The following is a 15,952-nucleotide window of genomic DNA, read 5'->3' as shown; positions in this document are numbered from 1 at the left end:
TGACCCCCTGCATCTTTTCTTCCCATCTCCTGTTTTCTTTCGGCCACCCTTCAGACATATCAGCGCCTACAGGAATTTGCACCCCTCTGGCTTCACACATTATCTGGAGTTTCGTCTAATCTACGCTTGCTGCTGGCCATTTCATTCTCCACTACTGACGGAGACAGTCAGCAGTGGAGCATAACACAGTGCAATTATTTGTTATTTATCATTTTCTTCTTCACTGCCTTTGTGGGTAATTTGCTACACCAAAAAGAGAAGTGATCTGAAGCACATTACGCTGAAGTCTAGTGGGTTAAAAAGAGGGAAATAAATAAAGGGGGATGGGGTTGCAAACATTTTCTATTTGTGCACTTTTCCATGGATGAACAGGTATTTGTCCGTCTGTACGTGTGTTTTCTGTGTGACGGTTTCTGGATCACTGATGAGGCCCCTTCTGGTCTTCATGGGAAATCAGCGTGTCCCGCTTTCAAAGTGGGCAGCCTTTATATGATTCGCCTCCTCCTACTACAGCCGTCGCCCGGCGTCTGCAGAGTCATTGCTGCCCTCGTTCCGACGCAGACACCAAGACACAGACACATACACACACTGAACTAAATCAAACACATGTCAGCCTCATACGCTCAGCTGCACTCCAGCTGATGAGTAAATTACAAAAAGGGAGCTCAAAAGATGAGGTATTTCAAGGTGATGGTGTGTCCGTGTCTGATGGAAAGGAAGAGAAGGTAAACTATAAAAAGGAAAGAGGTGAGTCTTGGCAACTTGCCCAGCAGCTCATTAATCTGCAAATGTATTTATATGAAAAAAAGATACCACTTGCTGCTCTGAAAACGCATTCACAAACTCACACACGCACGGATGCACACACGCTTTGAAGCTCATTCTCATTCACTCTGCGGCCAGTTTGTCCTTAGCATATTTTTGTCCTAAGGAGTGAGGAAAGACTGTCCACTCTCACTGAAAAATGGGAAATGAAGTCATGCAGGCATCTCTCATCCTGTAATGTCACTCCATATGTGCTTAAGGTTCTGTTTCAGTTGCAGTGTATTTCCATGAGATTTGCATGTGTGTGTGTATCTTACCGCATGGCCCTGAATAGGAATAAGTGGGTTCGATAGATGGGATGGATGTGTATATTTATGGAGTTTTTAATTGTGTTATTGCATTACTTATTTTTTGCATGAGTCTACTGAATGTGGATTTCCACCTGGGGTAGCTGCAGGCCCAGCAGTTCCAATCAGCACTACAGCATTTGTAGGTGATTTGGGGAGAATACGGCATGCATGGTGCCAGGGGTTGAAGGCACAGACAATCGTAATGCTGATTGCAGAATCTGGTGGCATGGAAAAATTAATGTGGCATGGCAGTACAGGCTGAGCCAGCCAATAATAGCCCTATAAGAGTTTGTCAGCTGCTGACTAACTGTGACAGACTGCTACTCATCAATCACACAATCCACGTCATTCGTACATTCGCAGTCTCATCTAGCCTCATGCATGGCATGTAACTGTATTATTTGTTGTTATACCAGTGTCGGCTGCTGCCGTTGCACGGGAAAGTCCTACGAACCTTATTTAATGCAGCTCAAAGGGACTTGACTTTCGTGTAAAAATGTAATTTCCAGTTTGACATAGTTGAAAGATTATTGGCTTCCTTTAGCGGCATGTAGATCGTACAGTCTTCCAGCCTTAGTATTGGCAAACTTGCTGTGTGACATTGAAGGAAAACATTGAAGATTTCAGTGGTTTAAACAGCAGTTAAAACCACGGAAATTAACCAAATGCATACATATTGCATGTTTATTAATTGATGAAGGAATGGATCAGCTGTCCTGAAGGAAGCGCCATGGCAGTACAAGTCACTGAAAAAGTTATTTCTCACAGTTGTTAACAAAAATCATCTAATTCCCAGAATCTGTCAAATATCTGAGAATGTGGTCTAACATCCACTGCAGTTAGCCAGCCACATCCTGCCCCTCTCTTTTGCATCCTCTTTGACCTCATTGCTCAGATCTATGGACACTTTGGTGAGGTGGGTATAGGCCACTGATATTAATAGCTTCAAACTCATGAATCTTTCAGATTCAATCACATGGTGTGATATGAGAGGAGCAGGTCCCAAAGGATGAATGGTTAATACAGAAACCCAGCAGGGGTGTTTCTCGTGGCCTCCTTGAGTATAAGTTATGCATTAGTTCTTCATACAGTCTTGGGCTCATCATTTTTATATGACTGACCAAAACAGGTGTGCTGGTGGTGAGTGAGTTTAAATACGTTTCAGTACAAAATACAGAAACGTTTCTGTTGTTCTGGCCTTTCTGCAAGCGATATGGGCCCAAAGCCAGAAAGAAAGAAGTGGGTGGAGAGGTTAAGGTTTGGAGGAGAGTGAAGATGTGTGGCAGGAAATGAAATGTGTTATTTGGGAGACATGCTGAGTGGGCCTCGGGCTCGATGTCAGCCCGAGCTCTCCTCTGCAGAGAGGTTTCAATGCACCCCTTTACTCTTGCTCTCGCCAAATAACAACGTGATGGAGGGAGGGAGAGAGGAAGCCAGAGAGATCATGAACTGAGAAAAAGAAGAATTGGTGTTGGAAGGAATGTCATTAGGAAGCCATATAGAACTATAAAATGATGATTAATAAAGAGAAAAAGCATCAAAGTGAAGAAAGAAAGATGTGTTTAAAAAATAAATAAGGAAAAGAAAAATCACATATGTTGGGGAGAAGAAGTGATACAGAGCAAGTAGGGGAGAGATAACTGATTTAATCAGCTTGATTGGAAGTGAGGCCAGAGTGTGTGGGGAGGTGGAAAAAAAGGTGCGCTTTTCCTGCCAAGAAAGAAAAAAAGGAAAAGAAAAATATGCTGTAGAAGATTTTCCTGTCCAATTTATTTTGCTTAAAGTTACCTAAAAGTTTTCCTACTAACTGTGACTATGTTATCATCTTCTTTGTTTGAGAATCCAGTGCTTTATGAACCAGTTATGTAAGTAAAAAAAGTAAAAAGACCAATAGTTAAATGCTAGTTATCTTATCATTTTTATGCCAGAGATATATCTAAAACCGAGACAAGGACATATTTACAACGGCATAAAGATATTACAAATCTGGACCTCAAATAGGCAGATCAGAACTCAGAATGTCAATACACAGCCACATATGATTTGTCTTACTGAAATAAGCAAGCTTTTGCTGGAAAAGACAATGTAAATATAACTCATTGTTGAGGGTGTATTTACAGACGTGCGAGTTATCCATGCCATGTGCATGAACACACACTCATCACTGATGGTGCTCTAAATGGCTCTCTTAAACGATTTTTGTGAGGGCAACATTGCTGCTTATGTGCAGTCTTTTGTTTCCCCATTTAAACTTAATTACAATAAGTTACTGGAATCCAATCTGGAAGGAGCATATGGACACTAAATCAACAAATGAGCACTACTGTCATTTAAATATTGAATTAAAACCCTTTACAATAATTACATTCTATTTCTATTTAGGTTCGCCATAGTGTTTTTATCCAGTCAGCTTGCAGTGTGTTAAGACTGGTTGGTGTTCTGCATCTGTGTGCACCTTCTAGACATGTGGCATCTACTCAGGTCGTTGTTTCTGACTGATATGCTTTAGATGTTTTTGAAGATCGAAGGAGAAAGGCTGATATAAGACAAGTTTCAAGGTATTTGTAGCGTTGTCTTGTCTAATTCATCATGTAACTCACTGAAAAAAGTGAAAAAGGAAATGCATGTTGCCACAAGAAAAAAAGTTGCAGGGCAACCAGGACAAAGGTCAAAAGACGGAAAAAATGAAGTGTTACCAAACAATTTCCTTCATTTAACAAGATCATTCACCATCTTGACCTCACAACTCATGCTGAGTTTGAAATTTTATGGACATGCTGTGTGTGCAAAATCTTTAGTTGAATCTGCTGTCAACAGCCATGACAAAAACACAGACTTTTTGTGTTACTAAGAATGAATTGTCATTTACAACGGAAGATCCTCAGCCTTAAATTGTTTACTTGCCCATTCTCCATCTTTTTCCCGACTCACTGATTGACAGGCTAACCAAGGTCTTTCAGAAGAGCAGATAGCAATTGACCATGAATCATTTTCCAAACTCTTCCTCTATTCAGAATCCCTGTGATGATTTGACCCGCACTCATGGATAGACCAGGCAGGTTAATGCGTTTTCCTCACAAGAGACCAGATTTGAATAGAGCAGTGATAGCTGCTGCAAAGAAAATAATTTGATTTAGTTGATTGAGTATACAAGAAAGAACAAAGGAAGAACTTCATTGATAAACAGGCATAGCAACCACACAGTTCCTCTATGGCAACTAAAAACTGGCACCTATATTATGAAAAAAATCTGAAGGACGTTAGTCTGTTAACCAGGATCTGGAGGCCCCTCTGGAATGATGTGAATGCTGGATTTAGGTTGTATTGTCATCTGTTGTTTCCAAGTTCCAAGTATTTGTTTATATTTTTACTGGATTATTTGAATTATTGTTTTATTCAGTGTGAGTCTATAAACGGTCCGTTTAGCATAATTTGACATGAAAATGTGTGCATAAATAAACAAATAAGTAGAATTTTTTTTTTTAAATGACGTGCATGTACATAACTAAAAAGCTTTGACTAGATTATTTTAAGCATTCATAGAGGCAGGGATAACATAGTCCAGTTTTTGTCTGTTTAAATATAATATTTTAAATAAAAATGTTGATGATGAAATTATTTAATTCAGTTTTTTTAAATATAAATATTTAAATAAAATACAAATATTTTGATGATATTTAAGGAAAAAAGAGTGCTAATTAAAGTTGTCAAGGACAAATTTCTAGGATAAATGTGAAAAGATAAACTTAACTACTACATCTGCAGCTTCTGATGCCGTCATTTGTGGGGTGCACTTATTTAGACATCTAACTCTCGGAAATTTGGCAACTGTCTTGACTGTTTGTTGTTATCAACCTGCGTTCCTCCTTCCCAGTAGGTGTTCCTGATCTGTTGTTGTTCTCGCCTCTTTCCTGTCCTTTCAAACCTAAACAGGTCGAGGCAGATGGCTTCTCTCCCTGATCCTGTTTCTGCCAGATGTTTCTCTCTGTTAAAGTGTTTTTTTCTTTCCACAGTCACCTTGTGCTTGTTCAGGATGGGAAATTGTAGTAAAGAAAAGTTTCGGCTCAATCTGTTGGTTTCCTAGTTGTAGTAGTTGCTAGACAAAGAGCATTGCTAATGTTGTTCCTCTTTGGTGTGGTCACATTTCCTGACGATCAAATAATAAAGTGCATTTGGTCAGCAACACTTTGCTCCTATAATAATAATAATGATGATAATAACACTGTGCAATATGTCATATGTTGTTGTTCAGCTGACATTAATGTCACCCAATTTACAGGCTTGTAAGGGAAAGATCTTTTTCAGTTTTGCTCTGATAGTTAAAACCTTTAATTGGGTGTAAAATTATCTTCTTGTGAATGTAAACAGGATAAATGAATACCACTTGTATGCCCTTTTCTTTTGGGGGCTTGTCAACCTTCCAAACAATGCTTTTTGATTCTGCACTGTGGCAGACATATTCATAAACCAGTGACATTTAAATATTGCAGGCGAGAGGGGCTACATTAGTGGAAAACTACCCCCCCGAGAAGCTGTCCTGAGATAAATCTGCATATGCATCAGTTTGTTTTTTTATATATTTCTCTATCAACAAGAAACAACGATAATCAAGAACACACCTGAATTTAACTCAGAGGTTTTTTCTATAAGACACAAATACACTTTTTTCCAGTGTGAGAGACAAGCTACTTGTTTTGAACTATCTGGTGAAAAGAGCAGCAAAAGGGGCTGTGCCACGTGGAAAAAGTCCTCAATTAACAGCAAAGTAGCTGTCATTATACTGTCATTATTTTTAGTCACTGCACCATTAATTTAAAACATTTATAGCACTTACACTGAAAACACTTTGCTGCTTCATAAATTAAGATGGAATGAAGAAGTTAATTGACATGAGAGAAATGACGGTTCTGAAAAAACTATATGTACATGTCATTCAAGTCCAAGACAAGCCATTATGACTGCACACTATCATTTTAGAAATACACTGACGTGGCGATCACCCTGGCTCTGGGTCATACGAGGATTGTTAAGTTTAAAAAGTCTTGTCAAATTAGTGAAGCTGGTTTCAGTGAAGCAGAGACCACATCCTCAATACGCTATGATGGTGCCAAACCGCCAAATGCCGCTTTTTCCATTGTGATTTGCATTGCACGGAATGGTGTGAAAAGGTAGGGGCTCATGTAGAAACTGTAGGGTTTTCTTAGTCTCCAGTCAAGCCATGAAGAAATAAGCAATAGAGAAACCGGTAGAGAAAGAGAACATGGCACAAAGTGACAGACGGTGCTGTATTTGTGTTTGACAAAACTTTCAATGGCAAATAAATCATGGTAGCAAATGGTAACAAACAGAGTAAGTCACTGTTACCAGTTTGTATTCTTATACAGTCGTATCATTTTTATCCTCAGTCATTTTTAGTTACTGCTTAAGCTATTTCTTACTTGCAATTAGCTTCGGTTTGGACAACAGACATATTTCTATGTATATACGGACAATGAGGGAAGGTTATGTTATTTGACTCATTTTAGTTGCTAATTCTTGAGCTGGTTATCTCTTCCAACATTTAGATTTATACACTTAAATATAGAAAATACATTTTTTTCACGATAGATGCCATTTTCGCAAAGGTAAACTTTTACCTCAGAACTTACTGTTAGATCAATAAAATGTACACTGATGACCTCTCTCTTCTCCTGCACTGTAACAGATACAGTATGTTCACAGAAAGAGCAAGAGTTGCAATACAAATCAGCAAACCAGAGAAGTAAAGCTGCGGTTACCTTAAAAGGCACAATTAAACACATCCACACCTACGCACAAACCAGTGAGAAGGGTGTGCATTGTCAGAGTTCATGTCAAAGTCCAACATCTCACTGAATGTCACTGACTGGTGTCTTCACCAGCTGCCAAAACTTTACCCAAAGCGCAGCACACAGAAGAAAAGACAAGGGGAGACGAATGAAAGCAGCAGAGGCTGGTGTCTGAGTGCACATAAATGCAGCATCACAGATGTCTGGTGTGCCATAAAATATGATTGAGAGGGATTATTTATAGGACAGAATATATATATATTTCTTTTTTCTACTAAGTACGCCTTGAACACTTTTCTTATGCACCTCATGAAAGAAAAGAGGCAAACAGACTAACTATTTCATGGAAACATCTGAGTAAATCCCTCATGAGTGCTTTTTTTCCATATTTGTCTTCATTTTGGCCCTTATGTCTACAAACAAACGTTTATCGCAGCTACACAGGAAATATGCTATATTTCATTTATATACAGTATATCAAGACACAGTCATCAAACTGCTAGACCCTGTTGTGCCTCATCATTCATTTGTTCTGCTGCAGAATCTGAAATTCCTCATGATCCTGATTATCAGCTGGATGCTTTGAATAAATACTATAGCTTAATCTTTTGGTGTCATTAAAGTGTATCATTGGAATCAATGACTGTCTGTACAGAAAGACACTGATGAGTTTGAATAAAGTAAGACATGTAGATGAGGAGACTACTATTGTCCACAAAGCCACACTGGAACGCAGGACTGCAAAGCTGCAAAAAACCTACTTCCAAAAATACCACCCAAATCTGGGAGGGGGTTTTTAAAGTGACAAGGCGAAAGTTAACAGTTCATATTAAGTAAAAACAGCGCAGGGGTTAGTGTACTGCGTTTTGCTGGACATAGAGATTGTGGTGGCTGTATTTGATCGCAACTGGAAAACAAAGACAAAAGCTTTTTTCCCCAATGAAGAAAACAGGTGTTTAGGATGTAAAATGGAACTGAGTCATAGTTTCCACTTTCCCCTAAAAAAACTGGACTGTGTTGTCTCTGTAACACTGCAGTCCTGCATATTATTATCACAGATAACTAACCTTTTTGCCTCTACCATAATTTGAAATTAATCAAAAATATTGCCAAACTGTGCAGCTGTTTGGCAATATAATAAACATATACACACACAAAATAAAGGCTTTAAGCAGTCCTGAGAAGAAAGTCCAAGGACAGGCCCCAATGCCTACAAGTAATCAGCAAATGAAAAATATTTTATAAATGTGCTTATACATCATAATTGATTCCAGCTCTTTGTAAAACCATGAGTTCCTTTTTCTAGCTAAATAATACCCCCAACCAAATGGTCTTGAGCAACCATCAATATAAAGGTGGCTGTAATACAACAAATGTCATAAATGATTGATCCAGTAACATGCTGTTGATTGATTTCCGATGTAGAACTTCCTAAGATGCATATCTGAATCAATCATTAAAGGTAATGGATAACCAGAGGAGGGCAATATGTCCTTTTTGACCCTTTCCTCCTGACCTCTGACCCCCTTCAATGAGTAATGACCCCCCAAAGCCTCATATTGACCTTTGATCTTTCTTTGTATCAATGTGCAACGCAGAGCTCTGAAGAACAGGCATATTATAATAAAAGCTAATAAAACCATATATACATATTTAAATCAGGTATGATTGTTTATTAAGATTAGGAAGCAGAGGTCATAATGTTTTCTTAAACACAAACTGTGTTAAACAAGTAAAAAGAAAGTCTATGAAGACATAAGTGTCAGGCTGTGGATTTTTTTGCGCATACTATAATGTATCATTTCTTTTTACTATAATTTATTTTTCCTTTGATGCGGTTTAGCACAAAGTTGTCCAAGACTCGGAATCAATGTGCAATATTGGATTCTGTGAACACCTTTGTATCAGTAAAAATGACATAAAGACAATGAAAAACTCAGTGGAGCGCTGAATCCTGCATCTAACAGGTATTCCAAATAGCCATCAAAACCTTGCATAATGAGAATGTGCTTGCTGTAACTGCAAATTTAACACCAAACAATTTATACATCCTTAAACTGAGAGGAACATTCCTTTTTACCAACTTCCATGTGTCAATCCATGTGCCTAATATGCAGCTAATGCCCCCTGAAGTTTGATTGAAAAAACCTTTTTTTTTTTTTGAGGGGGGGGGGGGGGGGGTATTTTTTTAAAAACGTTACCTTATGTTTTTAAGCTCATTCAATCTCTGATGTTGATTTCTTAACTCTTGTGTTCTTCCACATCCCGTTCTTTCTTCATTTTACTTTCTCGTCTCTCATTTCCCATTCACAGCAGTGAATGTGCCGCTTCTACACTTTAGTCGACTACTCCACCTCTTGCTGAGCTCAGAGCTCCTCTGTGGCAAGCGTGTCCTTGTATGTGTGCATGTCCCTGTCACACACACAGGCTCACACACCTAAATCACTGCACTGTCATTTTCTGACAGCCACACTTTTCCTCACACAGCTGAGCGGGAAGACGAGCTGCCTCCTGCTCGTGGGACAGAGAGGGAAAACACACGCACACTCGGGCGGAAATAATCACACACACAGTTGTGTGCACGCACACTTTCAACAGCCTCTGGCACAAATGGCTGACTTGCGGCATATGGATATTCCCTTTTCACTTTTCACTCCGGAAGCCTGATCCAAAACGGCTGAACCTGCCAGCGAAGTAGTCGGCTCAATGAGAGAGGATCCACAGCCCCAAACATAAACGGCACCCACAGAAGGCTGCTGGAGTTTTCCTCACGAGTTCATCACATATCTGAGAACATCTGCTAAATGTAAACCCACCATATGCCTTTCCCGCCTCCCCACCCTATGCCACAGTGACACAGCATGTGTCTGCAGCTGCTGACCTGAAAGGTCTCCGCAATCCGCGCAGAATTAACCTGGCAGTGACTCACCGATCTCGCAGCTCTCTCCAGAGAAGCCCTGAGGACAGTAGCAGCTATAGCCATCGCCTTCTTGCAGACAGCTCCCACCGTGGAGACAAGGATTGGTCTGGCATGGGTTATTCTCCACTGTAAAGAGATAGTGTGTGAGAAAGAGTGGAGGATGGTTAAAGGCGATTAAAAAGTGGCTGGAAAGGTGACAAACTACAACAGGCACCAAACAAGAAACATGTCCTGACTCCTGTCATCATCCTGACAGCCCATCCCCGCTAGGAAAAACACAGAGCAGTAGAGTGGGATGATATCACAGAGACAAATCCCTGCTCCTGGTACCAGATTTCCTGTTCTTGTATCCATGCTGCCTAGGAATGGGCGATATTTTACCGTTCACGATATACCGTCAAAAAAATTCCTCACGATAAGAATTTGTCATCTCGCGGTAAAAATGATAAATTCCTGTTGATGACGTTTTTGTGTAAAGCTGATTTATGGTTCTGCGTTAAATCCACGCACAACGTACGTGAAGGAAGGAAGGAAGGAAGGAAGGAAGGAAGGAAGGAAGGAAGGAAGGAAGGAAGGAAGGAAGGAAGGAGAGAGCAGGAGGAAAGAAGGAAGGAAGGGAAAAAGGAAGGAAATGAGAAAGAAAGAAAGAAAGAAAGAAAGAAAGAAAGAAAGAAAGAAAGAAAGAAAGAAAGAAAGAAAGAAAGAAAGAAAGAAAGAAAGAAAGAAAGAAAGAAAGAAAGAAAGAAAGAAAGAAAGAAAGAAAGATAAATTCCTGTTGATGACGTTTTTGTGTAACAAACATGGCGGATCTGAGAGCGAGATAGATTTATAGTTGAAAAGGTGGAGTTGAATTGGTATTTTTTTTATCGTAATTTTTATCGTTATCGGGATAAATGCCAGAAATTATCGTGATACATTTTTTAGTCCATACCGCCCATCCCTAATGCTGCCTATATAGGAGAGTTGCATGCCAGAAATGTAGCGTGCTTCTATTCTCCCGCTTCACAAGTCTCATTCTGCAAAGGAGTCAAACCCAGATATGATCACCTAGTCATGCATACTGGGGTGGGAACCTATTCCTATTGCACATTCCTGCTGTGCAACAAAGGTAATAAATACATTTGGTGTACCTAGGCTATAACTATGTATCTCTTCATCGGAAATATTTGGTGAATGAATGGTGGAGATATACAAGATTAAATTTGAGACGACAAGATTAAGTCATAATTAATGCTCTTAAATTTCAGGATGGGAGGGAAGAAGGACGAGACTTTGACAAGGACGGTTAGAGCGCAGAGTGATTATCTGGATTTTTATTCTGTGTGCAAAGAGAGACTGTTGGGAACTGGCTCGATTAAGTGTCTTTTTATTATCCAATCCTGATAGGATTGCAGGCCCTGACACAATCTGTCAGGCCATCTAATACACTGTGCCTTCTCGATAATAACACCCAGATTCACTTAATGATGTATGAGCGGAGAGTGCAGTTCCCCTGGAAGTCTGAGACTACCATCATTTGTGTTTGTGTGTGAGTTTGTTTACGCATCCGTACACATGAAAGTAGATATGTGTGAATTTCTGGCTGCTTGTCTGACCCTGGCTCATTACATGCCGGTGCGATATAATGTGGGTGTGTGTTCAATTTCCTGTGAAAGAGGTTGATAGACTCCCACGGCTGGAGAGAGGCTACTATTGATACACTGGGCAGGAGAGGTGATGGAAAAGCTGCCACTGAAAATACATAAAAGTGATTTGCCGAATGAGAAAACCCATTAGAGACAGGCTCATTTCTTAATTCAAGGCAGAGGGGAAAAACCAACACCATACGTGCTTTGAAAACATACATTGCTTAAAGGTTAATGATGCGCTGATGGAGAAGGGGGAAAAACACACACATGATATGGTCAGTGTGAGAAGCTGGTTAGTTATAAAGGTCTTCAGGAAATGGAGAGAAGGGAGCGAAGGAAAGACGCTGTTCTAGATGTGACACATCCATCCATCTGACATATATGAATGCATCACTGGTGACACTCCACGGGCGCAATAGTGAAATGATCGTCATGGCATACACCCGAGTGTATAAAACACACAGACTTGGTTTGAGAGGGATCCCCCTGGGGGTAAATAATGTTGCATACGTCAGTCACTAAAATAAAGCAGCAATATCCAGAGAAATGTGTTCCAGGATAAAATTAAAGATGATTTATAATCTGTGGTGTAGATGATAAATCATTGGGGTAGAACTGTGCCGCTACAGACCGTAAGAACCAGAAAATAGCTTTAACCGATAAAGGATCCTCATTGCAACATTTACATTTTCTTTGTAGTTTATTTGCAGATACAGAGGTTTTAAATCCATGTAATTAACTTGTCAGATTGAACTAACTCCTAATGAATGTACAGTATCTGGCTTCTGTGCTACTACTTTATCAGCAAAGTAAATAGAACTATACCACACTTGTGTAAATACTAAAGGGTTTACATTTATGTGTATTAGGGCTGGGCGATATATCGAGATTTTAATATATATCGATATATTTTCATGGTATATGGTACGAGACAATATTGTTTATATCGATTTAAAAAAAAAAAAAAAAAATTTTTTTTTTTTTTTTTTTTGATTTTGATATAGCTTATTTTGTGACAAATTGACTTGAATGTTTTATTTGAGATTTGCACAAATGTTTTGTTATTTGCACAACTGTCAACCTCAGTGGAAAAGTCTGCCTGTTACTTTCTACATTGTATTAATTGCACAGTGTATTTTAATCTAATTGTTATGCAGGAAAGGGATATTTATTTTATTTTATTCAAGAAGCATTTTTATTCTCTATATGCAGGCAGTTTATTTTTATTTCATTTGTTTTATACATGTTGATATTGTGCAGACCTCAGTTAATAAATGTACCTGTGTGACATTTGGTACAAGGCTTTGTATTAAAACTGACTGTTTTCTTTAAGGGTTTCCCTCAGAAAAAAAATGAAGCTAACAGAGATGCTAACAGTGATGCTAACAGAGATGCTATGCTATAATGCTTTGGGGGAAACCCCAATTATGGCACGGAAAAAATATCGAGATATATATCGAGTATCGCCATTCAGCTAGAAAATATCGAGATATGACTTTTGGTCCATATCGCCCAGCCCTAATGTGTATATAGCCCATTTAAACCCCATGTTGGTTCAACGGACTGAATTCATCCATTCACACAAACGCTCCAGCACTTTTTATTGTACGAATCCAGTCCACAGACAAGTACTTTGTCTGTACAGTCACACACTGTAGAGCATCTTTGGGAGCAGTGTAGGAGGGTCTGGGGGATTGAACCATCAATGGAAATTCTCAAAGGCTTGAGTCAAGCCTAGATTGATTGTGACAAACAAAGAGCTTCCACTTTTATGACTGTGTTTTGCATATAAAGGAGGACAGAAGTGTTAAAACTTAAGTATACCAGAAATCTACACACAAAAACTAGTGTCTGTCCTTTTGATCCACTCTTCCCGCTGGAAAACCCACTGTCATCAAAACTTTACACTGTTAGGCTGAGAATATTTTCCCTAAAGGCAGGAACAAGAAAAGAAAAAACATAAGCACATCAAGAGAGCATTTCAAACTTATTGATATCCGAACTGTGCCCATGTCAGAAAAAGTGAAACAAAAAAATGTGTTAATTCCATGTGCGGAGGGGACTGTCCGAGAAACTGGGACAGATCTTTTCCAAGCATGATATCCTGGTCCACCTCAAACCTAACACCACCCTCAGACAAAAAACTGATTCACTGTCAGGACAAAACACTCAGACAAGAAAGGATTCTGGACTGGACTGTAAATTGGAGAAACTAAACAAGAATTCCACAATCGCATGGCACAAAACATGACAGCCAGCTCCCCCGACCAGGATTCAGAGGTCCATTAGCAGACCTGCAGGACTGTGAACAAGTTGGATCAGGAGCCGGTCGGAAAGACTTGGAGATGTGTCCGCTGAGCATTTCAACCATTTTATATGAGAAGACTGCATCAGCGTCACTAATCTGATTGAGTTTATTACTAGCTGGGCTAATGGGTCTTAAACGTTACTCAACTTAGCGTGTTGAACAATCAGACAGACCACCTTAGTGCTAAATTGGTGGGTTCTGTCCTCAGTGTAATCCTGAATCTCCTCCCCAAGCTGTTTCACAACCATTCACACCTTATTTCATGTGACTAAAACCAGGCAAACAACTTGCAGTAGACAAAAGACTAAAAACTTCAAGGTCAGTGATTTTCACGCAACTCCCAACATCTTACTAGCTTAAAACTCTCTATCATTCAGTATAAAGTGACCTTCTGGATGGAAGGTGAAATGGACGTTCATGTCCCTTAACTTTAGACATACTTATAGAAAATGCAATATTATATTGGGGATTGAAATCCATTACAATTCTGAGGCTATTGAGAATAATTCATTATGACACTAATTTTCTTCTGGCCAGAAGTCAGGGGATTGTCAAAGACATCACGACTCGTCTTATCTGAACCAAGAAAGTCTGCATTAAATATTAATACCAATTTACCATTACATTCTTTGCAATCAAAAGAATCATATTGATAAAATTAATTAGTGTAACACTGCAGTGAAGGGCACTTTCACATCCTACTTTGTTTGCTCCAGCCTGAAGGTCACTTGATAAACTTCAGGAAGTTTGGCTTCTTTCCCGACAGACTTTTTTGGGGGGTTGTATTTAATAGCAGATTTATCACCAAATTTCTGTGAGCCACTTCCTCATGACCTCATTTACACAAATCTATCCACATTACTCCGTTTCCATTTCACAATCACTCTGTATTCTGCAGCACTTTGATTTCTATACAGTTGATTTCTACCCACAATGTGGGGTTCAGTGTCCAGCCCAAGGACACATCCACACACTGGGGATTGATTTGACAACAGACTTCACCGACAAGATTCGGATCAAGCCCATCTGTTCACACTGGATTAAAAACAGTTGGAAAAAAAACAGGAAAGCAAAGTTAAGTTTCCTTATAACACTACAAGTCTACACGTTTTTGTCCTCATGTCATGGGTGTCATGGGTTTCCTAATGTTAATTAGTGAGCCAAAGAAGGTCTGTTCTGTTCACAAAGTTGCATCATCTCTGTCTGCCTGCCATGCTGGGGAAGAAAAAAGATGACAGGCTGATCTTCCTGAAGTCTCCTGGACGGTGGACTAGCTTCAGTGTTGGCATGTGTGCTTAACAAACTGCTACACAAAGTGTACTGGAGCCTCAGAGGGCCGTGTGTACTCACTTTGTATTTACCCTGCCGACCACTGAAGTCCTCAGATGACCCTGCAGTTGTTGGATGCATTAGTATTTAGGATGTGTTGGAACATATCGTGAACTGTTGTGGGAATCAGCATCTTGTGGGTAAAACAAAGGGACTGATAGTGGACTAAAGAAAATCCATTGCCATTATTCTTCTTCTTTCCTCTGAGGCATTAGATCAGATTGTTTTGAATCCACTTTAATAGCAAACTGAAAAACACCAGAAAATCTTCTGCTCACAACAGGTTGGGCTGAAGTCGTCTCTCCTCCCTGGAGAGCCTTGGCTTCTTCAGTGTGTGAGACCCTTATGCACCTGTTTACTGTTTCATATTCAGGTGGCTGCCGCCTTTTTTAGACAGGGAGGTAAACAGTGGGTGAATGTAAACTAACTCCAAAGGCCAGATCAGGCTTAATACTTGCTTCAATGGCAATAATGGACGGAGGAATGTTTTTAGAGCTGCTCCCTATTATAACCTGTCCCATGCACTAGATACTCTACAGAACATCGCAGGAGATCTATTCTTCTCTTTCCTCTGTTTTAACTGAAACTGCATCATGTCACAATCTAAAATAACTCTTAGATTCACACTAGGGCTGGGCGATAGGACCTCAAGTCAATATCATGATAAATTGGACACTTTTAACTCAATAACGATAAATGTATGATAAACGCGATGGTATGGTGTACCTTTTGTCGCTACTTTCATGAGGCGTTTAAACCCTGTGCACCATATGTCTCCCTCCCAGTGTAGCAAAGAAAATCACCGTAGCGGCCATTGTCTATTCACAATATTCATGATATATTAA

General features: G+C 39.6%; 1 protein-coding gene across 1 annotated transcript in view; it reads right to left on the bottom strand.

Moving 5' to 3' along the window:
- ncanb (neurocan b) overlaps positions 1–15,952 on the bottom strand; it is a 181,224-nt gene that overhangs the window by 54,545 nt on the left and 110,727 nt on the right. The window contains exon 10 of the mRNA XM_061737766.1: positions 9,852–9,968. Within this exon, the coding sequence (XP_061593750.1) occupies positions 9,852–9,968 (117 nt within the window). The remainder of the gene's footprint in view (positions 1–9,851; positions 9,969–15,952) is intronic.

This window comes from Cololabis saira, chromosome 13, assembly GCF_033807715.1.
Source record: "Cololabis saira isolate AMF1-May2022 chromosome 13, fColSai1.1, whole genome shotgun sequence".
Taxonomy (NCBI): domain Eukaryota; kingdom Metazoa; phylum Chordata; class Actinopteri; order Beloniformes; family Belonidae; genus Cololabis; species Cololabis saira.
The sequence above is the reverse complement of the archived record's forward strand: the minus strand, read 5'-3'. Positions and strand labels throughout refer to the sequence as shown.